Raw genomic sequence first — 27,291 nt, 5'->3', positions numbered from 1 at the left:
TTTATGAAATTGACGCTGTTTTAACTGTAATATACATCGTTGGATTAAGTCGGACACATGTCATTGTGTTCTATGTATTCATATCTACTAGTCAATGATTGCACGAGTAAATACGGATTGCTTAAAGTCCATGCTCCTGTAAAAACGGATTTATTAGAAAATATAACAGTCCTGGATGGTCTACAACAAAAACAGAATACATTTATTTTGATTTTCTTTTTTTTTCATAATACTGACATGATGACAATATTAAATTTTACAATACACTCATAATACAACCCGTGTAATCGTTCATGATTTGAACATCTAAGCAGAACTCGTCAGGCTTGCGATTTACAAACCAACCTTTAGCAAGAGTTGTTTCGAGTTATCTTGCATTTTTCAAAATTCGTAATTCTAAATTGTGTAATAAAACTTTTACAAAGTGTGTATTTTTAAAAAAAATGGCATTCTTGGCATTTAAATGTTGAAACTTGGAGCAAAATTTTTGCAGATTTGGTGTTCTTGTTTCGATGAGTTTCACCTAAAAAAAATCTCACGGAAACTTTATATTCGAATATAGCCGTACTACTTGCATTTAAACATCTTCTTGATCTCATTTTTTAAGTCTTCAATCTGCAGGCCATATATGATGGGGTTGATGAGGGAGTTTACGGTCGCCGCGCACAGCGTCATAATGATGACAATATGGGACCGTTCTTGAGACAAGTTTATGAAAACAATGGGTCCAGAGAAGACCATTAACGCAATGATGATGATGCTGACGAGTTTCATGGAGTTCAGGAATCTCCTGGCTTTGATTTTCTCTATTTGGCTCCCACTACTTGTGTAGTTGCTGGAGGATTGGTCCTGGGAGGACTCCACGGTCACAGTGGATTTAGGGGCAGTCTTCCTGTAGCGGTGGCGGATTCCCCAAAGAGTCAGCACGTAGAAAACGATTGTGAGAGTTAAGAGGACGGCGTTGAAAGAGAGAAATGTGGGTCGGAATATGTCATAGTTGTTCCCATACACAGTCTTCACATTGCAGACCCGTTTCTTTGAGGAAACTAGCGGTGCCATAATGGACGCATTAAAGGACATGACAGTTGTCCAGCTGATGGCGTATACTATGTACTTGCGGTATCCGTCGAACATCATCGTATTGAGACGGCTCTCAGTAATGACGAGAAAACGGTTGAAGCTGATGTAAAATGTCTGGAAATGAGACATGGCCACGCCTGTGACCTGCAGGAAAACGTTCCCTATGCAGAGCGGGAGGACCCCGGATAATACAGGTATAGTCAGACGGAACCCCGTACAAATGGCCCCAACGCCAAGAAATAGGTCTCCAATGGAGAGGGCGAGTACTAGGTTGTGGTGAATGTTCTTTCGGAGTTTTAGATTCCTTATGCAAGCAATCATGACTATGCAGTTCTCTATAGTGACGATTGTTCCCAAGCTGAATAGCGTCACGGAGAGGGGCACTGGGAATGAGTTTGCACCGGGCCTCGGTAAACTGTCGTTGGTGGAATTCATTATCTCGCTGTTCTGTCCTGTTATCTGAAATAGAGAATATTTACGTACATTATTTTCATAAACACGTCTTCATGTCTAAGTGATAATGTTAAGCAGAGTTAAAAAACGTTAGATAAAAGAGGATTGTTTTTATCCGGAGAAGGGGGATGGGGCAAAAAAGAGGTAATTTATAATTTGCTGATTTTTTTTTCAAAATGTGTTTGCAAAATGGTACACGTAACTACAGTCTATCTAAAGGTCTGTCCATGCAGGCCCGTTAAGTTCTTGCTCTCAAAGCTGTTTTAGTTTCGATCTTAGGCCTTTTCAAATTCTTTTTTTTTTTACTAAATTTTGAAAAATATTATTAGGTTGAAAAAAAAGAAAATTTCAAATAAAAATATGGTTAAAAAAAGATATGATAGCCTAAAATTGAAAAATTTAAACAAACAAAATGATCAACATGGCATTTTTAAATGAAGATGGCATTGTAAATAAATGTTTCTATATTTTTCAGGTTTATTTCAACGCCAAAATTTAAGAACATGGATTTTTTTCTTTTGAATTTTTATGAAGGTTTTTCACCAAAGTCCATAGTATTGTGCAATATGCATGCACCATGTAATTATGCTTAGGTCATCGTCCTTATAAACCAACTTACATGTATTACCATTTATTCGGAACCTACTAAAAATATGCGTCTCTTTTATCAAAAACGGTTTTTCCTAATATTATAATAAAGCAATTTAAATCACTCCATTGGTCACGTGATGCATGGGAGAAATAGATCTAAAAGACAACTTTACGGAAATTTGATCAGTTAAAGAGAGCTTCGGTTATTTTATTGGATATTGTAAAAGATATAGGAGTTCTTGTGATCAAGTGATACATTGTTCGAGTCATTGTGTCGCAATTCCTGGTCTGTGTTAATTGATAATTGGTACATGTATTTGCTTCCTTTAATTAAATATCACGAATGTATTGAAAATGACGGAAAGGTGTCACGATACCAGTTGTAAGAGATCTCTAATTTCACTACATTTGCGGTGGCTCATTTCGTATATTTCTTATTTCTGGTATAATTTGCTACTCTGATAGAGAGAGAGAGAGAGAGAGAGAGAGAGAGAGAGAGAGAGAGAGAGAGTTTGAGCTTATAAAATAGTTGTTATTGATCAAGAAAACGCTTTCAGCGAAGGTATACTAAAATCAACAAGGTTAAGAAATTATCATTTTTGACAACCAAATTTTTCTAGTAAAGGAAATCCACCATACACCAGAAAAAATTGTACATTATCATAATCCAATGAGTCCAAGTTTATGTGCAAAGAAAATTGAACAAGTTATTGCATTAAAGGTTGTTTATTCAATGAATTACATTTGTATTGTTTTAAAATGAAAACAACAGAGTAAATAATAAAAAAAAAAATCATTGAATAAATGATAATAATTTTGCAAAGGTGGGGTTAAAAACCGCCACCTCACAAATAAACAGTGTTCATATGAAAATATGGGGGAAAAATCTTACATACTATATCGTATGTTTAAAGGAATGTGGGTGGGTGGTTTAAACAAAGTTCATGAAATATTTTTGCGTCCAGCAGCCAGAACAGAAAAAATAGTAATGAGATAATATTCACATATGACATGATATATTACGACAATAATTACATAAAGATATTCGATGCTAGACGTGTTAATTGAACTATGGTGAAAACATACTTGACACCTAACACTTGGTGACCCTGTTGTGCGCAAATGCAAATTACAGAGAGAGAGAGAGAGAGAGAGAGAGAGAGAGAGAGAGAGCTTATAAAATATTTGTTATTGATCAAGAAAACGCTTACAGCGAAGGTATACTAAAATCAACAAGGTTAAGAAATTATCATACAGTTTACGTTAATTGTATACAATGTATAATGTATTGTATACGTATAAAACAATACTTGGGGAAACAAGAGACTTTCACAGAAGAAACAACAATCATCGTTCTACCATGAAGACCAAAAAATCAAGGAGCCCGTCGGGGAACATTTCAATCTCGGCGGCTACAAAAAGGAAGACATGACAGCTGTGGTTATTGACCATTATCCGCATTGGACGAACGCGAAGAGGAAAACCAAGAAAAAATTAAACCACGTTACAGATACATTGCTTGAATTTGCATTCAGTGGTTCGTCTCTACTGAAAAGTAAACTGGTAAACGTGCATTGATATATTTGTAGCAAACAAAACATATGACAAGAATTGAATTCTCTGTCAATCCGCGTCGACTGTTAAGACTCTCATTGATATTTCTTCTGAAGAGAACGCAATGTTTAAAGAAACAATACAGCTGAAAAACGTGTGTTTTACTTCATATTTCACATTGAATCGTTAGGAAATAAGAAATAACATTGATTGTGACAGTTGAAGTACATAAAAATCCCTTTCACGTACCTAATTAATGTAATTATGAGCTTCCAGAAATTAAAGGGTTGTAGAGACCGGATTAATCTTATATCTTTTATTTGTACCACGCGGATTTTGATTGACAGTAATTGGCATGTGCTGAGACTACAAGATCTTCGCCCGACTTCGGTCATCATAGAATTAGAAGTAAAAGGGATCCTCTTAACGAAACACATCATCATTTCCTTGATTGGTTTACCAATTTCAGTTCATTTTAACATTAAAAGACATGAATATATCAAATAAACTTAGTTTGCAGCAACTCCTGCTACAAAATCTAAAAAAGAACACGCAAAATACAGCTATATTTACAAAATAACGATTCTGATTATCTTGAAAATTTGAACATTTATTACCTTGGAGAAGTAGAAAAAACATAGTTCTGTCTACAAACCTTTCCAGGAGATTCTTCGCAACCCATGCATGTGATGTAAAAAAGGCAGCTATTTATGTCACTGCTATGTTTAATTTTATTTTTATTATCTAACCATCATTTAACTATCATATAACAAATAATGGACTTTATATTTTCTATTGCTTTAAGAAAAAAGTAAAAAACAAATGTATCTTAATAAATATAAGAATTTAATCACCTAAATCTGCCAGTTTTACTCTGTCAATAGAAATACACTTTCTGTTTAAATGATAAATATTTATAAAATTATTGAAAATATTACCCCAGAAAATATATGATTACGTAACACACATTATAAGGAATGTTTTTAAAAGTAAAAAAGATGCACCCCACCCCCCACCCCCATTAAAACCAATACAATATTAAATATGTCTGTACATAAATTCTTTGTCATTGGTGTAACCGAATTTGCTTTGTTGGAAAAGAGTTGTCATTCTTGATAAATGACATCATAACTAGTCCTGAGATGTAAGACATCACTTCCTGTAAAAGACTGCAGACGCCATTTATATGTTTTGTGGTTTGTGTTATTAAAATGAGCTTCAGATGGCAAAAAGGTAAGAAATACAATAATTCTTTGTCATTGGTGTTGTAGTAATTTTGTCAAAACAATTGTAGATAGAAGTTTGATTATCATACTAAACATTTTCAAGATATCTACTAAACACACTGTGCAGATGACCTTTTCCATTCTCATAGGGTATTTAAGTAGAGCAGCCCATTTATGTACTTTTTGTCATTGGTGTTACTGTCATTGGTGTCACTGCTACAAAGTAACACCAGTGACGAGTTAAGTTACACCACTGACAGAAAATATACATTTAATTATACATTCTTTTTTATTTTGATCTTCATTTCTAATTTACAACTTTAATCAATTTAAATTTTAATATGAATATTACTTCATTTCATTTTTAAACACAATTTTTCTAATTAAAAACAAATTTAGGGAAAACAGTAACCCCAGTGACATGTGCATGTAACACCAATGACAAAAGTATTATAAAATGAACATTTGTTTGTAAAATAGCATAATGTTTATTCTATTAAGCTGGTAAATAGAAAAGGATAACATCCATGTCAATTGAATTATTCAAAGTTTATCATGTTTTTGCTATTTACCTCAAAAAAGAGAATTTTAGGTACAATAGTAACGCCAATGACATGTGCATGTAATACCAATGACAAAAGTATAATAAAATGAATTGTTGCTTTGTAAGATGATAAAAATTTTATTTTATCAAACTGGTAAATAGAAAAGGATAATATTCATGCCAATTAAAATATTCAAAGTTTATCCATTTTTCCTGTTTATCTCATAAACGAAATTTAGAAGGCCACGGTAACGCCAATGACATGTGCATGTAATGTGTACCAATTACATTAGCACCAATTTAAAACAAACACGTTTGCTTTTATAATATATTGATTATTTTATGTAGCTAGTATAAATTGTAAAAGGATAGTTTCCAAGTCAGTTTAAATAATCACTAAGATATACATGTAATAGGTAGATCTAATCATTAAGATATTTACTGCGTGAAGTTGAACATTTTTCTTCATTTTTCGACATCTTGGAATAAGCAACTATCCCACACAACAACCAGACTGAGTATTCAATTTAAAAAAACCGAATAAAATTCATGTAGATTTTTGAAAGTGTATTTTTTACTTTTATGATACATTAAAGTATTAAATTTAAGTTTCATCAATAGGGCGAATTTTTGCTATGAATATCAAAATACATAGCTGTAAAGTAATCCCAAGGAAGGAACAGATAAGAGGACCAGGGCATAACAACCCAAAATCTGGAGTTGTCGAAGGACTCCCCGCTCTCCTCCCTGGTAACACGGAATCCTTTCTTATGTTTATAGGAAAAGCTGAGTATATTATATCAAACAACAAAAAGAGAAAAAAGAAATGTACGTACCAAATGTGTTTCATTTTATCATTATGTGTTTAATGTTATAGTTCAATGTGATCATTAATTGATGATTAACAAAATTACCGTTATTATTAACTATCATAATTATAACTAATTCCTTCATGTAAGGTTTGTATTTTTGTATCTATTGATCTACTGTTTGTTCTGACAAGCTTTTATCTTAAAATAAATCTAGAAAAAGCGGATCTGTATTTAGAAAGAGCTTTGAGCAAATTCGAATGGGCTAGTCGCAACGCAGACATTCTTTTTCAAATTGTACATGGCGACAATTACGTTATTTAAAATGCCCATCGGGAAGGTTCGCATTTCAAATAATTCTTGTTCAACTTGCTCCCAATACGTCGACTGACGACGCATTGCATTGCAGCCTCATAAATCCCATAGTACATCGGTGATAAACATGCTTGTCCCTTTGATGACTTTCCCGCATACCCATTAGCTAACTATCTAGCTAAATATTTAATGACGCGTTCCCGATTTCCGATCAAGGTTAAATAATTAAAACATCTATTAACCTAAAAAGCGCAAGGATGATCACTACATACAACAACTAATTAAGAGTGATATCAGCGAGGACTTTTTGGTAAGGGTCCTTGTTAAAAGGTTACCTCCAGTCTACCTTGCGCGGCATATACAATGTAACATGGTATCATTGGAATCTTTGGGATCAAGATTCTTGGCTTCTGAAACAAAACCCCGTAACGTTCTAGGATATGTCATTTCCTAGATATTGCACTTCTGATAAATTCTGTGAACATTTCATTCAGTGTATGTCTTAATGACTTAGCTTAAGAGTTCAAAATCGCACATGGCTTAGTAAAGCTTAGTGGTAAAAGGCGTTTGACCAGTAACTGAGAAGTTACTGGTTTAATTGCCTTTTGTTATTAGTAGTTCATTGTACTTCTTGCATGATTTGTCTTAGTTTTATTGAAAGAGACTTTCATGACCAACGCCTTGAAGACAAAATGAGCCCTGAACCTTGCATTGGATTACTGCGATAACCAGAAGAGTGAAAGATTCTTAACTGATTAGCATTACAAAAACAGTTACTGAGTTAGTTAGTCCCCAACACCTTCCAAAACACATATGATATTCAGAAAAAAACGAGCTGATCAACCAATAATATTTCAAATGGTATGAAAGTGTTCCTATCAAATTCTAATCAAATAAATCACTTCATTATAAAAAAAAAATACATGTACATTGACAAACATTAAATTGTTATAAACTTAAAAGTAGGCATTAGGGTGTAGGGTTTTTTCTCGCACTGGTCCTCTAAAAGATCAAAATGTTTTTGATAACAATAACTAATGTATCCTTTTTTCACATCATGTTTGTTTATAAACACATGCAATTGAAGCCAGATGAAATATGTTAAACATTATCTCCCTTATCAATAAATAAGTTAAATCATTTTCGTTTTTGGCAAAGCCCAATATACCAGATAAGAAGTAAATATTTGCCGTATACGCAAAAAAGAAGAAAAAATACAGTTGCTAAGCAATGCAGTTTATGTCATATTAATTCGAATCTCTCGAGTTATTCTTTATGTAAATTGTCAATATACCTCAGCTTATAAAAAAGAACAAAGTTCTAAGCAAGAAACTGTTCATCAAGTTTGCTGAAAATACATGGAGTTGTTTTTTTAATGTATCCCATTAAGCTAAACAAGGTTAAAACAACCATTTATTGTTTATAAAATTATATATTTTTCGACTAAACCTAAACATAAATAACATTGCGTTAATATCGACGATATCAACGCACTTTGAATTTTTTTTTTCGAAGTGCGTTGACTTGGTCTTAAAATTAAAGCACTTTGAAAAAAAAATTCAAAGTGCGTTACTTTTTAAGTGCGTTGTAACAATATATTGAAAAACACCTGACCGTGTACCTCTGTAAATTCTTACCTGAATTACCTTCGGAAATAGCCGACCATCAAACTCCAGTAGTCTTAATAAAACACAGCAGTCATTTGTTAAACACGCCGTTAAATATATGCGTTCACAGCGAGAAAAATTCGATATATGACATTTTGTCACAGACCGGAAATCGAGATTGTGCCAATATCTGTTGCCTGACTATTATTACAGTGTATTTTTGCGAGAAAAGGTCTTCATAAAGCACTCTTATTTTTTTTATCAAATTAATCCTTATAATATTTTTCCATACCCACTGTCATACTGCCTTCGTTATCATTACAATTCACATGTCAGTATTCACTTAAACGAATGATAGAAAACAAAGCTGAACATCTTTAAGATGTTTTAAAGGCGCTGAATTTTTTTATTACTACCACTAACGAAATCCAAAAAAATAGTTATCGTTTTACATTACATTTTTATTTACTTGAATTTCATATTTTGAATTCTAATAAAGATTTTAGTTTTATTTATCTAAACAATTTTTTATTCAATGTGTATTGAATGAGATTAAGCAGAAGACACCACTTTTTGTAGCCCTATCCCTAGATCAAGGTCAAAATGAACATTTTGAAATATTCAATACAATACAACTCAGTGAATAGAAAGGATACAAATAAAATAATAAAAAAAATTCCAATTCGGAAAGGAAAAGTAAGACTACATGATTTTTTCTTCATAAATATTAGAAAAAGCGTTTGTTACTGCAATGAAAGTATATACTGCTTTTAAAAATTTGAACATTGATATTAAGTCAATGATTACAACTACCTTATAACATCACCTCAAGTATAGGTAGATAATCGGTACCATTCAATTATAAGGTTTGGTATTGCATGAAAAAACGTGTATTTCTATATATTCTTACTTGGAACATACATGTATGAAAATAATGATAAGCACCTTAGTCTGAATCTACACAATTACACCACACATTACGGTTTCTGATAAAACATTATCAAATGTACATATCTGCAATTAGGATACTTGCACTGGTCCTTAATTGACAATTTATTACACTAGTATTTTAAATACGTATCCCAAAATGAAAATTTTCATTTATTTTCATAAAACAATAAGTATTCAATAGATTACCCTTACGTAATGAAGAAATCAGGTAAATTTTCATTTTAAAAAATGCATGTAAGTAGGGCCTGTTCCATAAAGAGGAATGTCTATCTCATCTGTAATAAAGCCTCATTGCTGAGGCTTAAGCAAAATATTTATTTATCTCTGTAACGTTAACTTTCTCAACTGGATGAAAAATAAAATTACCATTTGATCTTTATGATGTTAACATTGGTTCAAACAAAAATTCTTAAGTTTTGATACTGATTTAACAATCCTACACCATTTCCCTGGTACCCCGATGGTATGGATTTATCAATCAACGATAATATTATTTTGTTATGGTTTTCGCGCGCCTTAAAAAGGTTTTAATTTAAACAATAAAAAATAAAACAAGATTTTAGTTCAGTTTTGAGTTTCCGATTTATTGTCTCTAATTTTTCTTTAATAGAAAATAAAATTTAAATTCATGCAAATTGCAAACTGTTAATGAGGCAAAAATAATATAATCATGGGACTTTTTCGGAAATTATTAATACATCTTACTTTAAATAGTTTGTTTTCTTGTATACGGATTCTAGTGAAAGTAAGTATACATAATGAACAGCTCCTACTAGAAATGAATTTTTTGTTTCAAAATATATTTAAGACTTTATCTTAGAAAAGGGCGGTTATTATACACGTTGGTTAATGATAAAAGATATGAAAGGAAATGTGTCTTTTAATGATAAAGTAACTGTTTTTGTGAATATTTCATTTCTCATAGGTTTAAATTACGGTGCTAAATATAGTTTTGATATAGGATCAAGAGCAAGGAAATCTGACGACAACGGAATATTGATATAGGATCAAGAGCAAGGAAATCTGACGACAACGGAATATTGATAATGAGTTTTAATGTTAAGGCGGAAGAGCGGAACATATCAAACATATCAGTAACAAATTGGTAAGATATCGCCTTTACAGTCAAAGTAAGTGCTTCAACAGCAAAGAATATATATATATATATATATATATATATATATATATATATATATAGAGGATATCTATATTGTGTGATTTTATATTTGCTTTATCCAACGAGTTTAAATGGTGTATATATTCGTGAGGCTTGCCGAGCGAATATAACCATTTCAACGAGTTGGATAAAGCAAATATAAAATCACACAATTATAGATGTTCTATTTATCTCATACAATTTGATTTATATTATGAAGCTTTTGAGACAGTCCCTTGTATGACCCAAATTGTTTTTTTCTTCAAAGATTAAAAACGATGATGCAACGTTGTGTTATGCGGCTATTGTGACCTTGCGCAATACAATTTAGTACGTCATTCCTGAGATAAATCTAACTGTTTTAATGTAAAGTTTCACTGAAATAAACCTTAAAATAATTTTTTAGCTCTAGATAATTTTTCTTAGAGCTTATTCACTTGATTAAATGGAAATTCCGATTAGAAGACTTGAATAATCAAGTTTGTTGACAAAGGCCTACACAAAGTTGCGAATGCTCGTTAGTTTGAATTGACTCGAACGAGGAACAGTTGTTGATGCATGATGTTTAATAAAACAAACACTAGGCTAGCCTTATGATTCAAAATTGAAAATAGTGAATAAGGATGCTTACTGGTGGTGGAATAAAAGTCTCATGAAACATTATTTCGGTAAGTTCTTGTATATAAACACAACCAAAGCGCTCTGTTTTCATCGCGTCGTCAGGATGAACTCCTTGATAGTTAACATAATTTGTAGTTTTATACATGCGCGGATCTAGATGGGGGTCGGGGGGGGTCCCGACCCCCCCTGGAAAATGAAAATTTATTAAATTTACATAGTAAAATTATCGCGAAAATATGCCTCGGACCCCCCCTGGCAAACACAATTATCCTTCGGACCCCCCCCTGGAAAAATTTTCTGGATCCGCGCATGCTATAAACTTCACAAAGCAAATTGAAAGTTGGAAGTGGGCTAAATTTATCAAAAATCTTGACAAACAAGAAAAAAAGGGTCTTGTGGTTACGGTTATGAATAACTTTGCAAAAAAGGTGTGGTGGGGGGCTAACCCCCCCCCCCCACTCACAATAGCCCCCCAGTTCCAACGCCTGTGCTACGCAGTTATGTGTTTTCCTTCATATTTGTAATTTAAATCTTTGACAAAATCTATTTTATATCAATTTTTGTAGAAGTAATAGTTATGTTAAAAGTACTAGCAAATCTTCGAATATAGGTCACTGAAGCGTTGAAGCGAGGGGCTGTGTCAAAAGTAGTTCCGACCGGAAGTATTTGATATAGCATCACCCGTGTGATATAGCAAAGGTTTATCACACGGGTAATATACACCACACGTATGAGATAAATATATATATATATATATATATATATATATATATATATATATATATATATATATATATATATATATATATATTAGGGATGTCAGATCGGTCAATTTTTAGTACTCGGTTACTCGGACGTTTTTCCGATCGAGTACCCGGGTACTCGGTAAAAGTGTAAATAAATATGAACAAGTACATTGATAACTGTAAAACCATGGTCACTTTTGTAGAACTAAAATCACATGATCTAATGGGAGTTTCGATCCTAGATTTTATAGTATTACGGGACGGTATGTTGTAGTTTGGTGCGACGATTGACATCAGTTTTTTAAAACCTTTGCCTTCGACCATTTGTAACGGCATGTAATCAAACACAACCATATCAACAATCGCACGTGTAATATCATCTGTCTCTTTTCCCGAGAATTTACGGCTTCTTGGGGAATTGACAAAATTCCATAAAGTCGGTTGTTTTTCTGGAGTTTCTGGCCTGTCAAATTCCTCCTTATGTTTAAGACGAATGTGATTTAACATGTTTGTCGTTCCCCCGTATAGGATAAGTTTATTTCGCACAGCTGACATTTTACGTTTTTTGAATCTTCAGTTCTTTTAAAATATTTCCAGACCTTTGAAGTCGCTGGCAGCATTTTAGGTCTGTTCAATTTCTCTACTGTGTGCTATCTAATTTATATAATAGACTATATAAACGATGTTTAGTGAAAACAAATCATTAAAGTTAGCCAAAAATAAGGGTAGAAGACAGCCAAAGGTGAGAAAAGCTACATGTAGGTAACAGGTTCTTTGTCACGATAATTACTATATAAACACTGCAACAGGCTATAACGGTCATTTAGCATATTTAGAGGCGTAGGAAATCCTAATTACTGTATGTACAAGTGCAATGGACATTTTAAGTTTTAATACCGATGTTTTAATGCATTATTAAATAAAATTAGAAATATTAAAAAATATACATCCGAGTAACCGAGTACCGATTTTAGTATTCGATACTCGGACGTTCGATCGAGTACCCGGTTAACCGGGTACTCGTTGACATCCCTAATATATATATATATATATATATATATATATATATATATATATATATATATATATATATACACACACACACACACACACACACACACACACACACACGCATGAACATTGCAATAACATACCTGCCCATAGAGAATGATTTAGATATACATTAAGCACAGAGAAATTCACCTTATTGGAGCTCCACTCCGCTTATTGACAAACATGATGCGAAAAAAGGATACATTATTTATGGTCATCAAAACATTCTGATCTTTTAGAGGATCAGTGCGCTATGCGCAGAGATGAAGTTTTCCGGTAAATTTTTTCTTTGATACGTCGATCAATAGAAAAATTATTATCTTCATTTCTTAATTTGATTGGGTAACGGTCATACTAATATACATGTAAGCCTTCTTCAAGTACAAAGTCAAGTAGAGCAGTTATACAAAATATTTCTAAACAATGCTGTAATATTGGTTTACAGGGTGATATTACTGATACATGTAAACATGTATGACAATGGATTCTCTTAATTCTATTTAGTTCTCTTAACTCTACCATATATACTCAGTAAAACCCTTTTTTTTTCATTTAACATTTTTAAAGGAAAATTAACGATTTATATATAGAGAAGAGGTAGTGTCTAAAAGCATGGCTTACTTTAGATAAAGAAAATTAATACTATTTAGTGGCCTACACCTGTATGCAGTTCAATTACTGTCCTAAATATTAAATAATGTAAGATATACAATTTGTGTATCTAATTTTTTATCTACTGATACTATCTAATCAAATCAGCAAAATCAACATAAAGATATGAATCCTTTCGACTTTTTTATCGCGATATTAAATGTACATAAGTAATCATGACTGTTTATCCACTTTAGATTCATGTTTACACCAGGCAGTCTGAATTCCCCGGAGACTGGGTTGCTTCTTTTTAAACCACTACAAGTAGAGCAAATAGTTAAAGTTACCTATCCAAAGAATCCTAAGGGGCTAACACTACTGTCACGATTGCTAACATCAGAGGAAACGGCGAGCTTACTTTGACATTATGTTGCTTTAGACTAGACTAGATTAACGTTTTCTATGATTTAGGTCATACAAACTAAAGATTGATGAATGTTGTCTTCATTATTCATGGTAGCCACATTTAACACTGCAATTCTTTATAAACCTTATGACTGGTAACAAGGACCAAAACGTCAATTAAGACCTTATTAATCTTCTTTTAAGAAGAGTTCTGTAAAAAGACATGTTTCAATTCTCAAATTAATACATGTGTTTTTTTCTGTGCTAAATGATACTTTACATGTATTAATTAATAGCTAAACAAATAAAATCTAAAAATTTTGGTAAGATCCGATTATTAATTTGCTGACCACCCAACTTCCTATTATAAATATATATAGCTGACTTTGGAAAGACTACTTTCGATGTTTTTGTTTTCTCTTTAGCTCACTTGAGGTATGTGGTAATATGTGTAACTTGAATACCCACAGTAAAAAAGAGATGTTATTCGATTGTTCGCCTTCTTTTGTGCGAAAGAATGATTACGTCCTATTTATTTCCGTTTCTTCGATAACCTGAAAAGTTCAAACTAGTATAGGTCTATACTGTCACTGACAGTATACAGTAGACGTAAGCAAGACTGCATATGGATGGGCTCATGTCGATGACATACACATATTGCGGACATGATATAATATCAAATTTGCACCATAGTTGAATTATTTCATGAATTGATGACCCAAGACGAAAAAGTAATTTCCATATCTTTTGTTGGACGATAATTTTGGGAAAGGCCACACAAGGACTATTTTGGAAATCACGGTGTGTGGTCAAATTTGATCTTTCCTCAGCAAAAAAAACATATCAACTCATGAAGATTCACTCGGTTTTTTTTAAAATAATAATTAAGTTCTTCTTAATGATTAAAGCTAACAAACTTGCACAATTATGTCTATTGACTGGAGTACCGGCATATCTATCGCACCGTCTATGATTTTACATTTTACGCACCTGAAAAAACAAATAGAAAACAAAAGTTCTATGTCATAAATTGTTATCGTTTTAGAAAGCCAAGAATAACATATCATTCTTATGCTTGTTTTTTTTTTTTTTTTTGGGGGGGGGGGGGGGTTGTTTGGGGGGTTTTTTTTGTAAACAAAAACTTTGTTATTTCTAGAGGAAAGACAAATTACTTTTTGTATCGATTTTTTACCTCTTACCGTTTTCGTTGCTTTATTCCGTAAAAAACAAATTGGTCAAGAAAAATAGACTTCGGCTCTAGACGTTTGGTTCAGTAGTGTCTTGAACTGAAAATAGTGTTTACAAGAACCTACAAGACTTAGTACATGTACTTGTTCACGTTCTTGTTAAAGACATGCATTTATAATATGTACATACAAAGCATAAATCGGCCCTACCTTTTTGTATCTTATTATATTAATAATCTTTTACATGTATTTTATTACTGAGGACAAAAGTCGTACAAATGATAATTCTAATTATGCAATAGTTGATTCCTTGTGAACATTTCAGTATTGCGTCTATTTTGCAGTAGACACTAAGTCTTGCGTCTTGAGTAATGCCTTTACCCGTGTAGATGGATTATACCAACAAAAACATCATTCAAACTTGTATGAAGATTTTATATGAATGAAGTACATATTAATTTGAGTTTATGTCTGGACCATGTTTCGTGTGGATGACTTCCCGGTAGTGACGTTTGCGCATGCACGATTATTATATAATAGTTTGGTTCATTGTCGCAAACTACACTTGATTTGCACGGTCCTCTCCTATCTAACCGACGGGGTTATATATTCTAAAACTTAATAAAGCTTTACAATGACAGAATTAAAATCGCTTAAAATGTAAGCGTAAAAACTTTTCACACTGTAAGTGTGTTAAGCTTAAATTTTCCGGAACTAGTCATGTTAGTGAGAATCAGTGTGTGTTGTGTGTTAATCTCACTGTACTTGTGAAAATCTAGTGAACTGTAAGTACGTTAGGCGTTTGTAGGTACCGTTTTAAGACTGTAACAAGAATAAAGAGCCTCGTTTGACGTAAATCAGACTTAATCGTTTAAAAAAACAAGAATGAAACGTGACAACGGATCATAATGCGTTTGTTTGGCTGAGTCGTGGCAACAGTTGAAGTCGCCTAAGGCGACGGGTTTGAATTTCACCTTTTCCTCGAAAACAGATCTAAAAGTAAAAAGTAAATATGATCTGTTTTCATACATGTAACAAAATCACGGATTATCATCGTTTGTTGTTGTAATAGGTGCGGAGGAATGAACATATACATGGAAAACATATGGCTGGACCGGGAATCGAACCCGGCACCCCTGCAACTCTAGACAGTAGATCTATTACTGAGCTATAGTTTTTGCTTCCACCACTTTTTGCTTGATATTTCGATAATCATAAATACCTTTGTGCTCAAACTACGTTCATCCACTAATATGAAAAATGTCCAGATTATCTGTTTTGGAACGTCCCATTTACACCTTCAGGTTTCAATACACATTCAAAGAAAAAAGTCTACGGAGATTTTGCAGTGCATCAGTCATTAATAAGCCCGGATGATAACGTTGAAAAATTGCGCGAGGTATCCCGAGTACTTACGAATGGAGAAAAGATGTAAACATTTCTTATTATAAATCTCCGTAAGAAATTTGTTTTCGTTCCTGTGAACTTTAATGAATGAAAAATGATAATTGTTCAATGAAGATATCTTGGATATATTCCCTTTTATCGATTGCAACTGTATTTCTTTCACAGGTATGTGTATTTTTTATTAAAAATCATAAAAAGGTGATGGAAGCAATTACTTGGGACAGACTATAGATATAAAACAATGCTATAAACTTTTCACACTGACGATTAATGGGATGGTGGTTACAGTTAAGTTAAAGCAGTATAACACTATTTCTTTAAACATGTAGTTCATTTGGGTATGATTGTAGAGAGCCTTGAAGAAAAAATATATCATAACCATGGACCATGGCATGACGTGTACTATTACTTATTAGGTTTGTTACTGACTGACTATAGAAATATTTTGGGTTGATTAATCTCATAGATGGCGAGATATGAAGCCATATATGAAATTGATCAACCGACATATTTCTGTAGTCAGTCAGTAACAAAACCAAGTGTTTTGTTTTCCCGGTAACTATCAAGTGACAGATTATTCACAAAAAGCTATGATCTACACAAACCCATGAATACTTATTGAAATTCTTTGTGGACGAATCTCGAAACTCAGCTGCGGGCAACACTAGGAGGAGACTATGAAAGTTTGATTCGAGTTTTCGACTTATCTCGAGAACATATCTTTATTAATTTCTTGTTGATGTTGCATTCCTTGCAAAAGCATTCACATTTTTCCTTGCATATTGCCGGGTACAATTAAGGTATTGCTTGGGTTTATTATTCAAGCTATCGCACAAAGAGACTGCTGGATGCACGCTGATTGCTTTTCTGTTATGTTTCGTCCAATAAACATTACCATTGTATCAATGTACAATAACATCTAATGAAGTACTATATACATATATTTCAAGCGAGCAATGTCAAATATGAATAGATGACCCCAATAATTGACAAAAATGAAGGCATTGTAGATTGCTGTGTGTAGGCCGGGAAGTCGACTCTTAAACAAGAAAAGAGAATATTTTGTTTGCTTGTTTGGTGTGGTTTTTTAACTACATGTACATCTACATGTATACCATAATTCACACAAAGTATGAAACAATTTAGGGACGAAACGTATCATGGTTTAAGACATTATACGGAAATAATTGTAATTACATGTACATACAGAATTTTTTTGAGCCCCCACCCCACCCCACCCCCACCCACACATAAGTTTTATCCGAGTGCCACTTTCTTACCACTTTCAAAAACGAAAAAAAAACAACGATGCTACACATGGCATGCATGTCTGCTGAATCCTTTAATTTTTATGCAGCTTATACTTTGTTGCACTGTCCTTTTAATATTGAATTGAACTACATGTCTACGAAAAATTGGTGTCGATCTGTGAACTAACATTAATTTATTATTGGGCCGTATCACTAAGTATGCACAAAAAAAGGAAATGAATGAGGAGAAGAGTCCATCGGGATCGGAATACAGATATTGTACAGTGGGATAGGTAAAAGATAAAAGATCAAAGATCTTTTTTCAATTATTATCAAGATGACGCTAGTACCAGCAGGAGTAAGTGCTGTTATCATTACAGCATTGCATCCTCTAGGATATGCTAAAGTTTTGATACAGGTATGGATCTATTACGGAGACTAATGCCGCTATTACCGGAAGACAAAATGAAAGTAAATATTATTTCGAATTTTCTCGGTCGATTTGCCTTCTATAACTTAATGCTTTTGTAATCCAGTTAGGGCATGAACCACTGCCTCAATATTCTGCAAAGGAGTTGTTATGGAGAAGAACTAGAAATTACTATCCAAGTGTCTTTTCTTACAGTAAGATTGAAAAAATATTTCATTAATAGATAATTTTATCACTAACTCCATCCCAAGTATCTGTTTCCATTCGTTGACAAACTGTGCAAGGAGTCTTCTTAAGAATTTCCCATCATAAAATCCCTTAGGAAATTAATTTTTGCTCCTATGAATTTTCCTTGGTGAAAAAGATGCAAATCTTAGATTTTCTGCCATATATTGATTTCAGTCATTTATTAATTTTATATCCCTTTTCGATTTCCAATTTCTTGGAACGTCATTTATGTGCTTTCATGTTATTTACAAGGCAAAATCCCCATAAGCAGTAAGACTAATACTATTCTTTTTTGCCATGTTTTTCAACCTGATGAGATAGGACAAGGAACCTTGGGAGTTTTTCATTTTAGCGAACAATTATTGTTTTAATCCTGGGGTATTGATGAATAAGAAATAATTAATTTGAGAAAATTTATAGCAAAAAATAACTTGAGATGAAGTATAACCTTTGATTAGAATTATATCAATTTAGTATTATTCTGTCAGCAATACAACTGATGCAACAAACTTTACAAGTGTTTATTCTTAAATTTTTAAATTTTAGTCAAACACATCAAAAGTCAAGATGGTTTCACTGGCTTGTACAGAGGGTTGATTCCAAGAATTCTAGAAGGAATAGTTGGAAGCATTGTCACACAAAATGTGACTGAGGTACTTCAGGGAGTCATTAAAATTTAAATGGCATCCAATTTTTCAGGATTTCATGAGTACATTATACCTTGCAATTGTTAATTACCAGTACCGTAATATCCATATTGAATTATAAAACTTAATAGTCTTTATTAATTATTTATTTTTAGAGAACTCACAAAGTTTTGTTGAAACGAACCTTGGAAATATTGATAATGTGCATAAATTAAAATTGGAGTGGCCATACAAATTTAAAATAATTCCAAAGTAGTGTCTTAATAAATATGTAATATAATTATTAGAAATCAAAGTGAATGAAAAAGCTGTTAAGAGTTTAATTATATTTTGCATGCATTTACTTATGCTTGATATCATATCATGTCTTTTTAAAGATTCAGATTTATTTGATGAAAAAAATTATGATGATATAAAATTTAAATTTCAAGATTATTATGAATTATATGATTGCAAAAAATAATTACTCACATAGCTGTTCATCAACATTGTATCTCTTTCTAAGTACATGAAGAAAGCCTTGCCTGGCAAAGAGGATGTCGAAGATTCAGAAGTCCAAATATTTATCAAAAGTTTTGGTATGCAGGTACATGTATGTCCTATGAAATGGAACATGGTGCAATTTTACTTTACTGACCTCAATGGCCTTAGGATACCTCAGTCCACCACCACTGATGAATGGATGGCTTGAGTATTAAATGAAAAGAACTAAAAATGAAATATAGATATTCAGCCTGAAAATTTTCATCTTTTATCAGTTCTCTATTCATAAAAGTTCTCAAGTATTGATATTTTTTTTTTTTACTTAACATAAATAGTCACTGCATGATCATGAAAAAAATGGATGCATGCACAGGGTTAATTCCACTAAGTATGCAAGAAAGATACTGATGTCATTTGATTTGTATTGTACTGTAAGCCAATTTTTATTTGTGACAATTTCATTTCACAATTTATCAGAGATAAACTGGTTTGCAGTGACTTATTTTCACAATCAGCATGTATATTATCCGGAAAATAAAGTACCAGAAATAATTTGAGAACTGGTTGAAAATGTTTGTGACTTTTAGGCTCTTAAGAATCTTGCAGAATTTTCTTGCACACAGATATAAAATGGTTTACAGTGGTTTATACCTTGATGAAATACAGTCTAATGAATTTAATACATGTATATTTTAATAGTTTTGTCTTTTGACTAGCAAATATGGATACATTCTGTATAAATTATATTTATGAGTGATAATTACATCATAACATGGTTTGTTGGGGTTTTTTTTTAATCTCAGACAAGCAGAGAAGTCGTTGCCAAGATTGTCGCAACAATTGCTAGCCATCCATTCCATGGTAAGTTTCCATAGTTATGCTGCACTCGACAAAATACAAATATTGGACTAATTTAATTTCAACAAGATAGTCACAACAATGATGCTAGTACTGTCACACATGAATTAAAAGCGTAAGATAATTAGAGTCAAACTGAGAATAATGGAATCATACCTTGTTATTGACAATCTTATTTGATATCTCTCTAAGTTTCCTTTTTTTAAATGTTACATATTAAAAGAAAACTGTGCAAAAGCGTTTACTGCATGCATTTGTCCCTTTTAACTGATGACTTTAATGGTTTTATCATATCAGTGTATTATCTTATATTTTTTCAGTGATAGCTCTGAGAAGCATGGCCCAGTTTGTAGGAAAGGAGGAACTATATAGGTAACTCTTAAAATATTATTAGACGGTATGTACATTGTTGGACATGTACTGTGCAGCACAGTCTAGAATCTTTCACGTGTATCCAGCTCTCACATGGTCAAGAGAAGGGCATACATTGGGCGCCATCAAGACACCCATTGGTCCTGCTGTTGTTTGAACCCAGATCCTCTAGCTTGCATACAAGTCCAACATTATATCAATCAGAATTAATTCAGGGCAAGAAGGAATGCTGTGTATCTGACTCAACCACATTTGAATTAAAGCACTGATAAATAAAGAAATAACGTTACTGCAACAGACGTTGCTTTACAGTTACTTGAAGTAATTACAATAAAGTATTATGGGATGGAAGGGGGTTGGATTTCTGAATATCATTTGAAAAGAACAATTAAGGGCAAGAATATTTTATTTAAAATTATTATTTACAACAAAGTAAAAAAATCAAGTACATATACACTTTGACGAATGAAATATACATATAATACGCAGTCTATAGTACCATTATATGAAATATGTAACAATGTAATCTTCTTTGTAGTGGTCCTTTAGTCTCGGTTCAAGAAATTTACAATAACGAGGGAATAGGAGGATTTTTTGCGTAAGTAGTATGTGTTAGAATAGAACGATGAAGATTAGATAATCTGTTATTCCTATTGATAATTGCATTGATCAATTGAATTTGCGCTTTCTTTGCATGAAATTTTTTAAATAGACAACTAAATTCATCTATTGAATTGCATGATACATACATGTAAAAACTTATCGTTTTATAATTTAAAAGTGTATAAGAATATTTATAAATCATTTATAATTGGAGGACCATGTTTGAGCCAAATAGAAAAGTATCTCTTTTTCTAACATGTCTAATCTGATACAATGTATGAATTTCAGTGGCCTCATTCCACGCTTGATTGGAGATGCAGTTGCTATAGCGCTCATCAACTTCCTGTCTGAGTTAGTGAACAGATACCTCTTATCAGAAAAGGTAAGAAATCTTTATATCTAAATTAATCCCCAGTTTGCCTGATTATTTCATCAGAAAAAACTTAGCTAATGTAATAAATAGTTGATATTAATATATAGATTGGATGCCATGATGGTTCTTGTGCAATATGTACAATAAAGAACTGTTGAATTAGTATTAACCAAGTACCGGTAAATTTTAAGGCTCAAAATAAATATGAATTTTTCTATATAAAACTGAGTAAAATTATGATATCATAACAAACAAACAATCTCATATGATAAGTGATAGAAACTGATTAATTTCTTAAAAGTTCATGTTCTATCCTTTTTGCAAAGTTCACAGCTAGGAAATGTGATATTAATGTTATTTCTTATCATCCATGAAGTCTATTTTGCTACAAAGTAAAATGTTCATGATTTTGAATTGCTCATTCTGGTTTCAAAACTGTTACTTTTTGTATTCCCCTTTTTGATTAGGGGTTGCTGTTACTCTTGAATGATCAATTGTTTTGCTATTTTAATTAAATTCTGTTTAATTATAATTACAGGAACACAAAGCGTACACAGCAGCAGCTTGTAGTGTGAGTTTTTGAGCAGATTTTTATTTAATGCTTCCAAATTTCTAAGTCTATTGTTATTGATTTTGATAGTTAATATCCAATACACAAAAAGGCAAGTGAATAGTAATAATCGATTTGTATGTTTATCTGTTTTATATCTCGTTCATTGTTTGTTATACCTTATGTTCCTTGGAAAATGAATCATATTGTGTGGGGGGGGGGGGGGGGGCTTTATTCGTTGCCAAAAATAGACATTAATTTCAATCTTCCTTGTTAGTCCCAAAAACTGCCCAAAAAATTATCAATATTTAAAATGTTTCATGCAATTTATCCAAACCAAATATTAATAAAATACATGTACATATGGATACCATTACTGAAAAAAGTTGATTAAAATGAACTATTATATATAATACATATTAATTCTTCTGTTGTCACTACGTTAATAATGTAAGAGTCACTTGCGCAGTCCCAATTTAACAGATAATATAAAAAAAAAAACACTGGTTGATGACATGAATTTGATGTGCCATGTCGTATTCATGGATGTTTAATCAAATTTTATTTTATGTTGCATTATGTTGATAAATTTAATTCTTACATGTTACTTTCAATGTTTATGAAGTTAAGTAGATCTAACAAAATAACCACATGTGTGTTATCATTTCTGCTTACAGCTCGTTGTCACACAGTTTACATATCCATTTGAACTGGTGTCCAGGAATATGAGTGTCAAGCCAGCAAAGTAAGCCCTATATTTAGAAGAGAATTAGATAACGTTCTATGAAATATATTTAATTAAGGTATATGACTACTTTGTGTATAAGTAAGCATGAACAGCCATTTAAAATTTCATTATAAAATATTTCTTATTCAAGTAACCTCTGACCCCTCACCTTTAAAATGAATACAAAAGATCTTATCTTAATATCTGCCCTATTTATCTGCTATTTACACTCTTTTCATAAACATTTCTGAGAGTTGTTTCCTTTTATGTGTTGATAGGTGGAAGTCCTAAAAAATTAAATATTTCACAAATACATGTACTTGTAAGAGCACTTTAATGGTATTTTTGGGTATATTATTGGATTTTAATATTATAAAAAATATTTCTCACAGTTTAATGGCAGCAAAAAATATGCCGGAATACACAGGGTGGACGGACTGTTGGAGAATGCTCAGACAGAATGTAAGCTATTGATCATCTAATGACAGTCAATCTAATTAAAATTGCATTTGTAGATCTTTGATCAGCTCCTTATTGATCGCTAAATGTGTTGCGATCTATTAGGAGTGGATCAAAGATTTAATTTTAATAAGATTGAGTGACAGTGTAGTAAAGTTAAAGCAATCAAAACTTTTTCATGTATACGAAATATCCATCTCTGTGATAGAAGAGATGTAGATGGTTTATAAAATCATTAAACTGATATATGTATTGTACAGTAAAACACATTTATAGTGAACTTGCTTATAAAGAATTGACGCTTACAGCGAAGTGATTTCATTTCCTGTGACTTTATTACATGTTGCTATTTTTGTTAAGTAAATGAGAGACCATGAGTATGCAAAATCTATTAAATATGTTTTAAGGGATTAGCAATTTAAAAACTATTTCTCTCAATTTTTAGGGAGAGCTCTCAAGGGGCTCAAACTTGTTCATCAGAGTCGTTCGAAGGTGCCAAGAAAAAAATCGGATTTAGGAATTCAGCAGGAGGAGTGCTTAACTTGCTTTACAGACCTGCGCAGTGACAAATGTAGAATGAGATTGAATGAAACCATGGGACCATATAATGTTTTCTTGATGGAAGTGCCATTCTTAATGTTTAATTGAAAAGTTAAGCAGACTTGACAGTTGTTAGGAGAACTTTCTGTCATGAATAATTGGACTGATTAAAAACCTGGAAGATTGCTGCCTAGTATATATTTGATAATGAATCTGTTTTAAGTTTATCTATTGTTTTGTTCAGTTTTTTCATAAAAAAAAGGTTGAGAAAATTTTGCAAAAATTTGGAAGCACAATACACATACACACAAATTCACCCTTACTCTCCGATGCCACCAATGAATAAGTACTAGTCAAATATTCAAGATAGTGTTACATACAAACATGAGGTTTGTAGTGATAATGGTGTTTTAAAATACCGTGACGTATTGCTGTTTTTGAAAAAGTGCTCATTTTGGTTGGGGGGGGGGGGGGGGGTAGGTAAAGAGTAGTTGTACCCTTTTCACATTTTGACATCATTTTTGGAGTTTTGGACATATACCGGTATTTTAGCTCACCTTAGTTGAAGGGTTCAGTGAGTTTTACTAACCCCATTCTGTCCAGTATGTCAGTCTATTGGCCAACTTTTTTTTCATTTCCATCTATTCCTCCAGAACAACAAGGCCAATTACAACTAAACTTGGCAAAATGCATCTTTAGGTGAAGTGCTTTCACGTTTGTGTCAAATGAAAGACCAAACTGTCCTTGAAGGGTTGATGATAAGAAATTGATGGAGCTAGGGGATGTTGTTTATAACCGTTACAAAACCCTGCTTCTGACAACACTTAATATAAAAAATATGGTTAAGTAGAGCACTTAAGTATCCATACTGAATATCACAATGAATTACAGATAAATGCATTTTTTAAAAGAAATAATAATATACTTATAGTGCTGCTTGTAAATTAATATAATACAATTTTCATCCCAATTGTCGAAAACCCACAAAATTCTGCCTACAATTTATATACTCTGGGTCATGGCCAATTCCATGAGATTTCTCATTCTTGATTTGCAACTTTTAAAGTCTTTCGTGTAAAACATCTCACCAATGGTGTTAATACTAATGCTAACATTTGTATTCTTCAAATGGCTCCTTTCTAAAGTCAGCTCAGGCTGTTGCGATCCTCATTATACTCACTGTATACAGGGGAACGAGTAAATACAATGTATATGTACCAATTTACAGATGGATCGACACGTATGATATGGTTTCCAATTTTGACAGCTAGTATTATCAATTTAAACGGATAAAGAGAAACTATTGAAAGCCCAACTCATAGCCAATATATATATCATCTGAGGAAAACAGGTACATGTATTCAGCATTATCTGAAATCGAAACGTTGGCCTTTATGCAGTTGTATACATCGACTTCCGTGAGATTTTTCTACCTATATAATTAAATATACATGTATATCTTCAAAGAATTAAACATTTTACTTGGCCTTTTGCCAATGAAAATGTTTTAAACTTTACTTTTCAGCGTCTCTCTATTATTATACTTCCGTAAATTATAGACCTTTGCTATTTCATTGAAAATGGTTCTTTCGTAAAGTAAACCAATCATGCTGCAATTGTGTTCTCTCAGTTAATCAACCTAGGATGGAGCGACACACTTAACGCCTCGAGTGCATTTAATTTAATTTATTAATAAGTTAAAAGAAAGGAGTAAATATAAACAATGAAATGCTTTCTTTGACGATTCATGCGAGTTATAAAGGTGGCGATCATTAACGCGGGGTTTTTTTCTGCACCGTCGCCAACTTCATATCCTGCATGAATCACCAAAGAAAACATTTTATTGTTAAAAAATAATTTTACATGAAATATTTTGTTTGTTTGAGATTTTTTTTAGGAAATTGAAACCACAAATAGGTAAACCATGTTTAATAAATATATATAAATTTGTTTGTGAAATTCTATGTTAATCATAATTTTGGGAGACTGGATGGTCATCGCATTTGCTAAATATTTACTAAATATATAAATCCGTTGCTATATGCAATTTCTGCTGTTAAAAGACACCAATGATGCTAATCTGAAGAACAACCATTAATGAATATTTGTATAATTTATTATTTCTTTTCAAGGTGTAGTCATCGTTAACGTTGAAGGCTATGTCCTAATTTACATGTTCTTCAAATGGTTTTCTGTCAAATATTGCAATATGAATTATTGATTCAGTAGCATCCATTTACATGTTGTAGTCAACGTGTCCCATTATCAATATCTGTAAGAGGACAAAGACATTCTGGCGAAACCTCTATGCAAAGTATCCTCCTCATCGGAATCATCAGAATCATATTGATCCGTTTCCTCCTCTGAGGATGAAGAAGCGCTCTCAATCCAGGTCCTCCATAGATGACCACCTGGGTCCCCTCTCACTTCAATATCAAGACCAACTGCGCATTTTAGAGGGCTGATTCCATCCGCTATGGTTACAGGAATTTCTTTACATTCACCCAATTCTTCAAGTTTCTTGAAAATCCACAGCCTTCGGTTGTCCGCCGATATGTAGTCGCCATAGCGGTACACAACCTCAATGGTGCCTATGTCATCAATACTACAATTTCCAGACAAAATGTCGTCCAGAGTTTCACCAATCAGTACTCCAGCATGTTCAGTGCTTTTTCCAAATCTGTTTGAAATTGAGTCTTGGCTGTAGTAAATCTCAGAGGGAGCAAGCCACATATTGATTGAATCACCGAGTTGGAATTGAAAACGAAAGTAAATTTCCAAAAATATGACGTAATACTGGGGCTGCGTTCAAGATCGTAACAGCGAGCCCAGCCGCTACGTAGTAGATAACTAGGTCTATAGAACGGACCGCTAGGTTAGCCGCTAGGTCTCAGATTTGAAGTTGGAAATATACAACTAAAGACTAATTACATCGACATAATTTGTTAATTTCAAGCGGAATTATAACGTAATATGTTAAAATTCATTATAACTTAGAGGATGAACAAAATATCACTAAGTAAATATGTTTCATGTTTGTAACAAAGTGGTAACTAAGGTAGTCATCTTGAATTTGACGCTGATCATAATATATTTAGGCTACGCTTATCTACGTAGCGGCTAGGCTAGCTTACCGTTCAACTACGTACATGTAGCCCTACGTAGCAGCTACGATCTTGAACGCAGCCCAGTGTGCACACATTCACCCCTGCGAATGTGTTCGGAATGTTTTCTTTACCTTTGCTAAGTATGTATATAATCCAAAGGTGCTAGAATGAAAGTTCACGAGACTTCCCCGAGATTTGTATAGTTCGTGTGAAAGAATTTGGGGGAATAAGCCGTTGCAAATGCCCACGGCCCTCTCATACGTCTTATAAGAAGTAATAAACGTACGAGTTAACTGGGCATTTAAACGGTGGACAGTATTGTCCAAATAAAAATGTCCAAAAGTACAGGAAAGGGGCAATCGACATTT

At 32.7% G+C, this 27,291-nt stretch overlaps 3 protein-coding genes across 3 annotated transcripts; 1 reads left to right on the top strand and 2 right to left on the bottom strand.

Annotated features, from left to right (window-relative positions):
• Nucleotides 1-180: 180 nt before the first annotated feature.
• Nucleotides 181-8,247, bottom strand: LOC128185647 (galanin receptor 2b-like). Its single transcript, XM_052855249.1, has 2 exons — nt 8,210-8,247; nt 181-1,539 (listed from the first exon to the last, which is right to left on the bottom strand). Exon 2 carries the CDS (start codon nt 1,513-1,515, stop codon nt 568-570), a length of 948 nt encoding a protein of 315 aa, XP_052711209.1. The 5' UTR covers nt 1,516-1,539; nt 8,210-8,247; the 3' UTR covers nt 181-567.
• Nucleotides 8,248-17,808: 9,561 nt separating this feature from the next.
• On the top strand, nt 17,809-24,043 carry LOC128186334 (mitochondrial carrier homolog 2-like). The gene is made up of 12 exons (XM_052856134.1): nt 17,809-17,964; nt 18,083-18,170; nt 18,751-18,857; nt 19,357-19,437; nt 20,138-20,195; nt 20,513-20,564; nt 21,103-21,162; nt 21,456-21,549; nt 22,079-22,111; nt 22,768-22,835; nt 23,210-23,279; nt 23,722-24,043. Exons 1-12 carry the CDS (start codon nt 17,884-17,886, stop codon nt 23,791-23,793), a joined length of 864 nt encoding a protein of 287 aa, XP_052712094.1. The 5' UTR covers nt 17,809-17,883; the 3' UTR covers nt 23,794-24,043.
• Nucleotides 24,044-25,914: 1,871 nt separating this feature from the next.
• LOC128184804 (uncharacterized) lies at nt 25,915-26,611 on the bottom strand. The gene has a single exon (XM_052854392.1). It carries the CDS (start codon nt 26,547-26,549, stop codon nt 26,082-26,084), a length of 468 nt encoding a protein of 155 aa, XP_052710352.1. The 5' UTR covers nt 26,550-26,611; the 3' UTR covers nt 25,915-26,081.
• Nucleotides 26,612-27,291: the final 680 nt, after the last annotated feature.

Source organism: Crassostrea angulata, chromosome 5 (assembly GCF_025612915.1).
Source record: "Crassostrea angulata isolate pt1a10 chromosome 5, ASM2561291v2, whole genome shotgun sequence".
NCBI lineage: Eukaryota > Metazoa > Mollusca > Bivalvia > Ostreida > Ostreidae > Magallana > Magallana angulata.
This window is presented reverse-complemented; position numbering and strand designations above follow the sequence as displayed.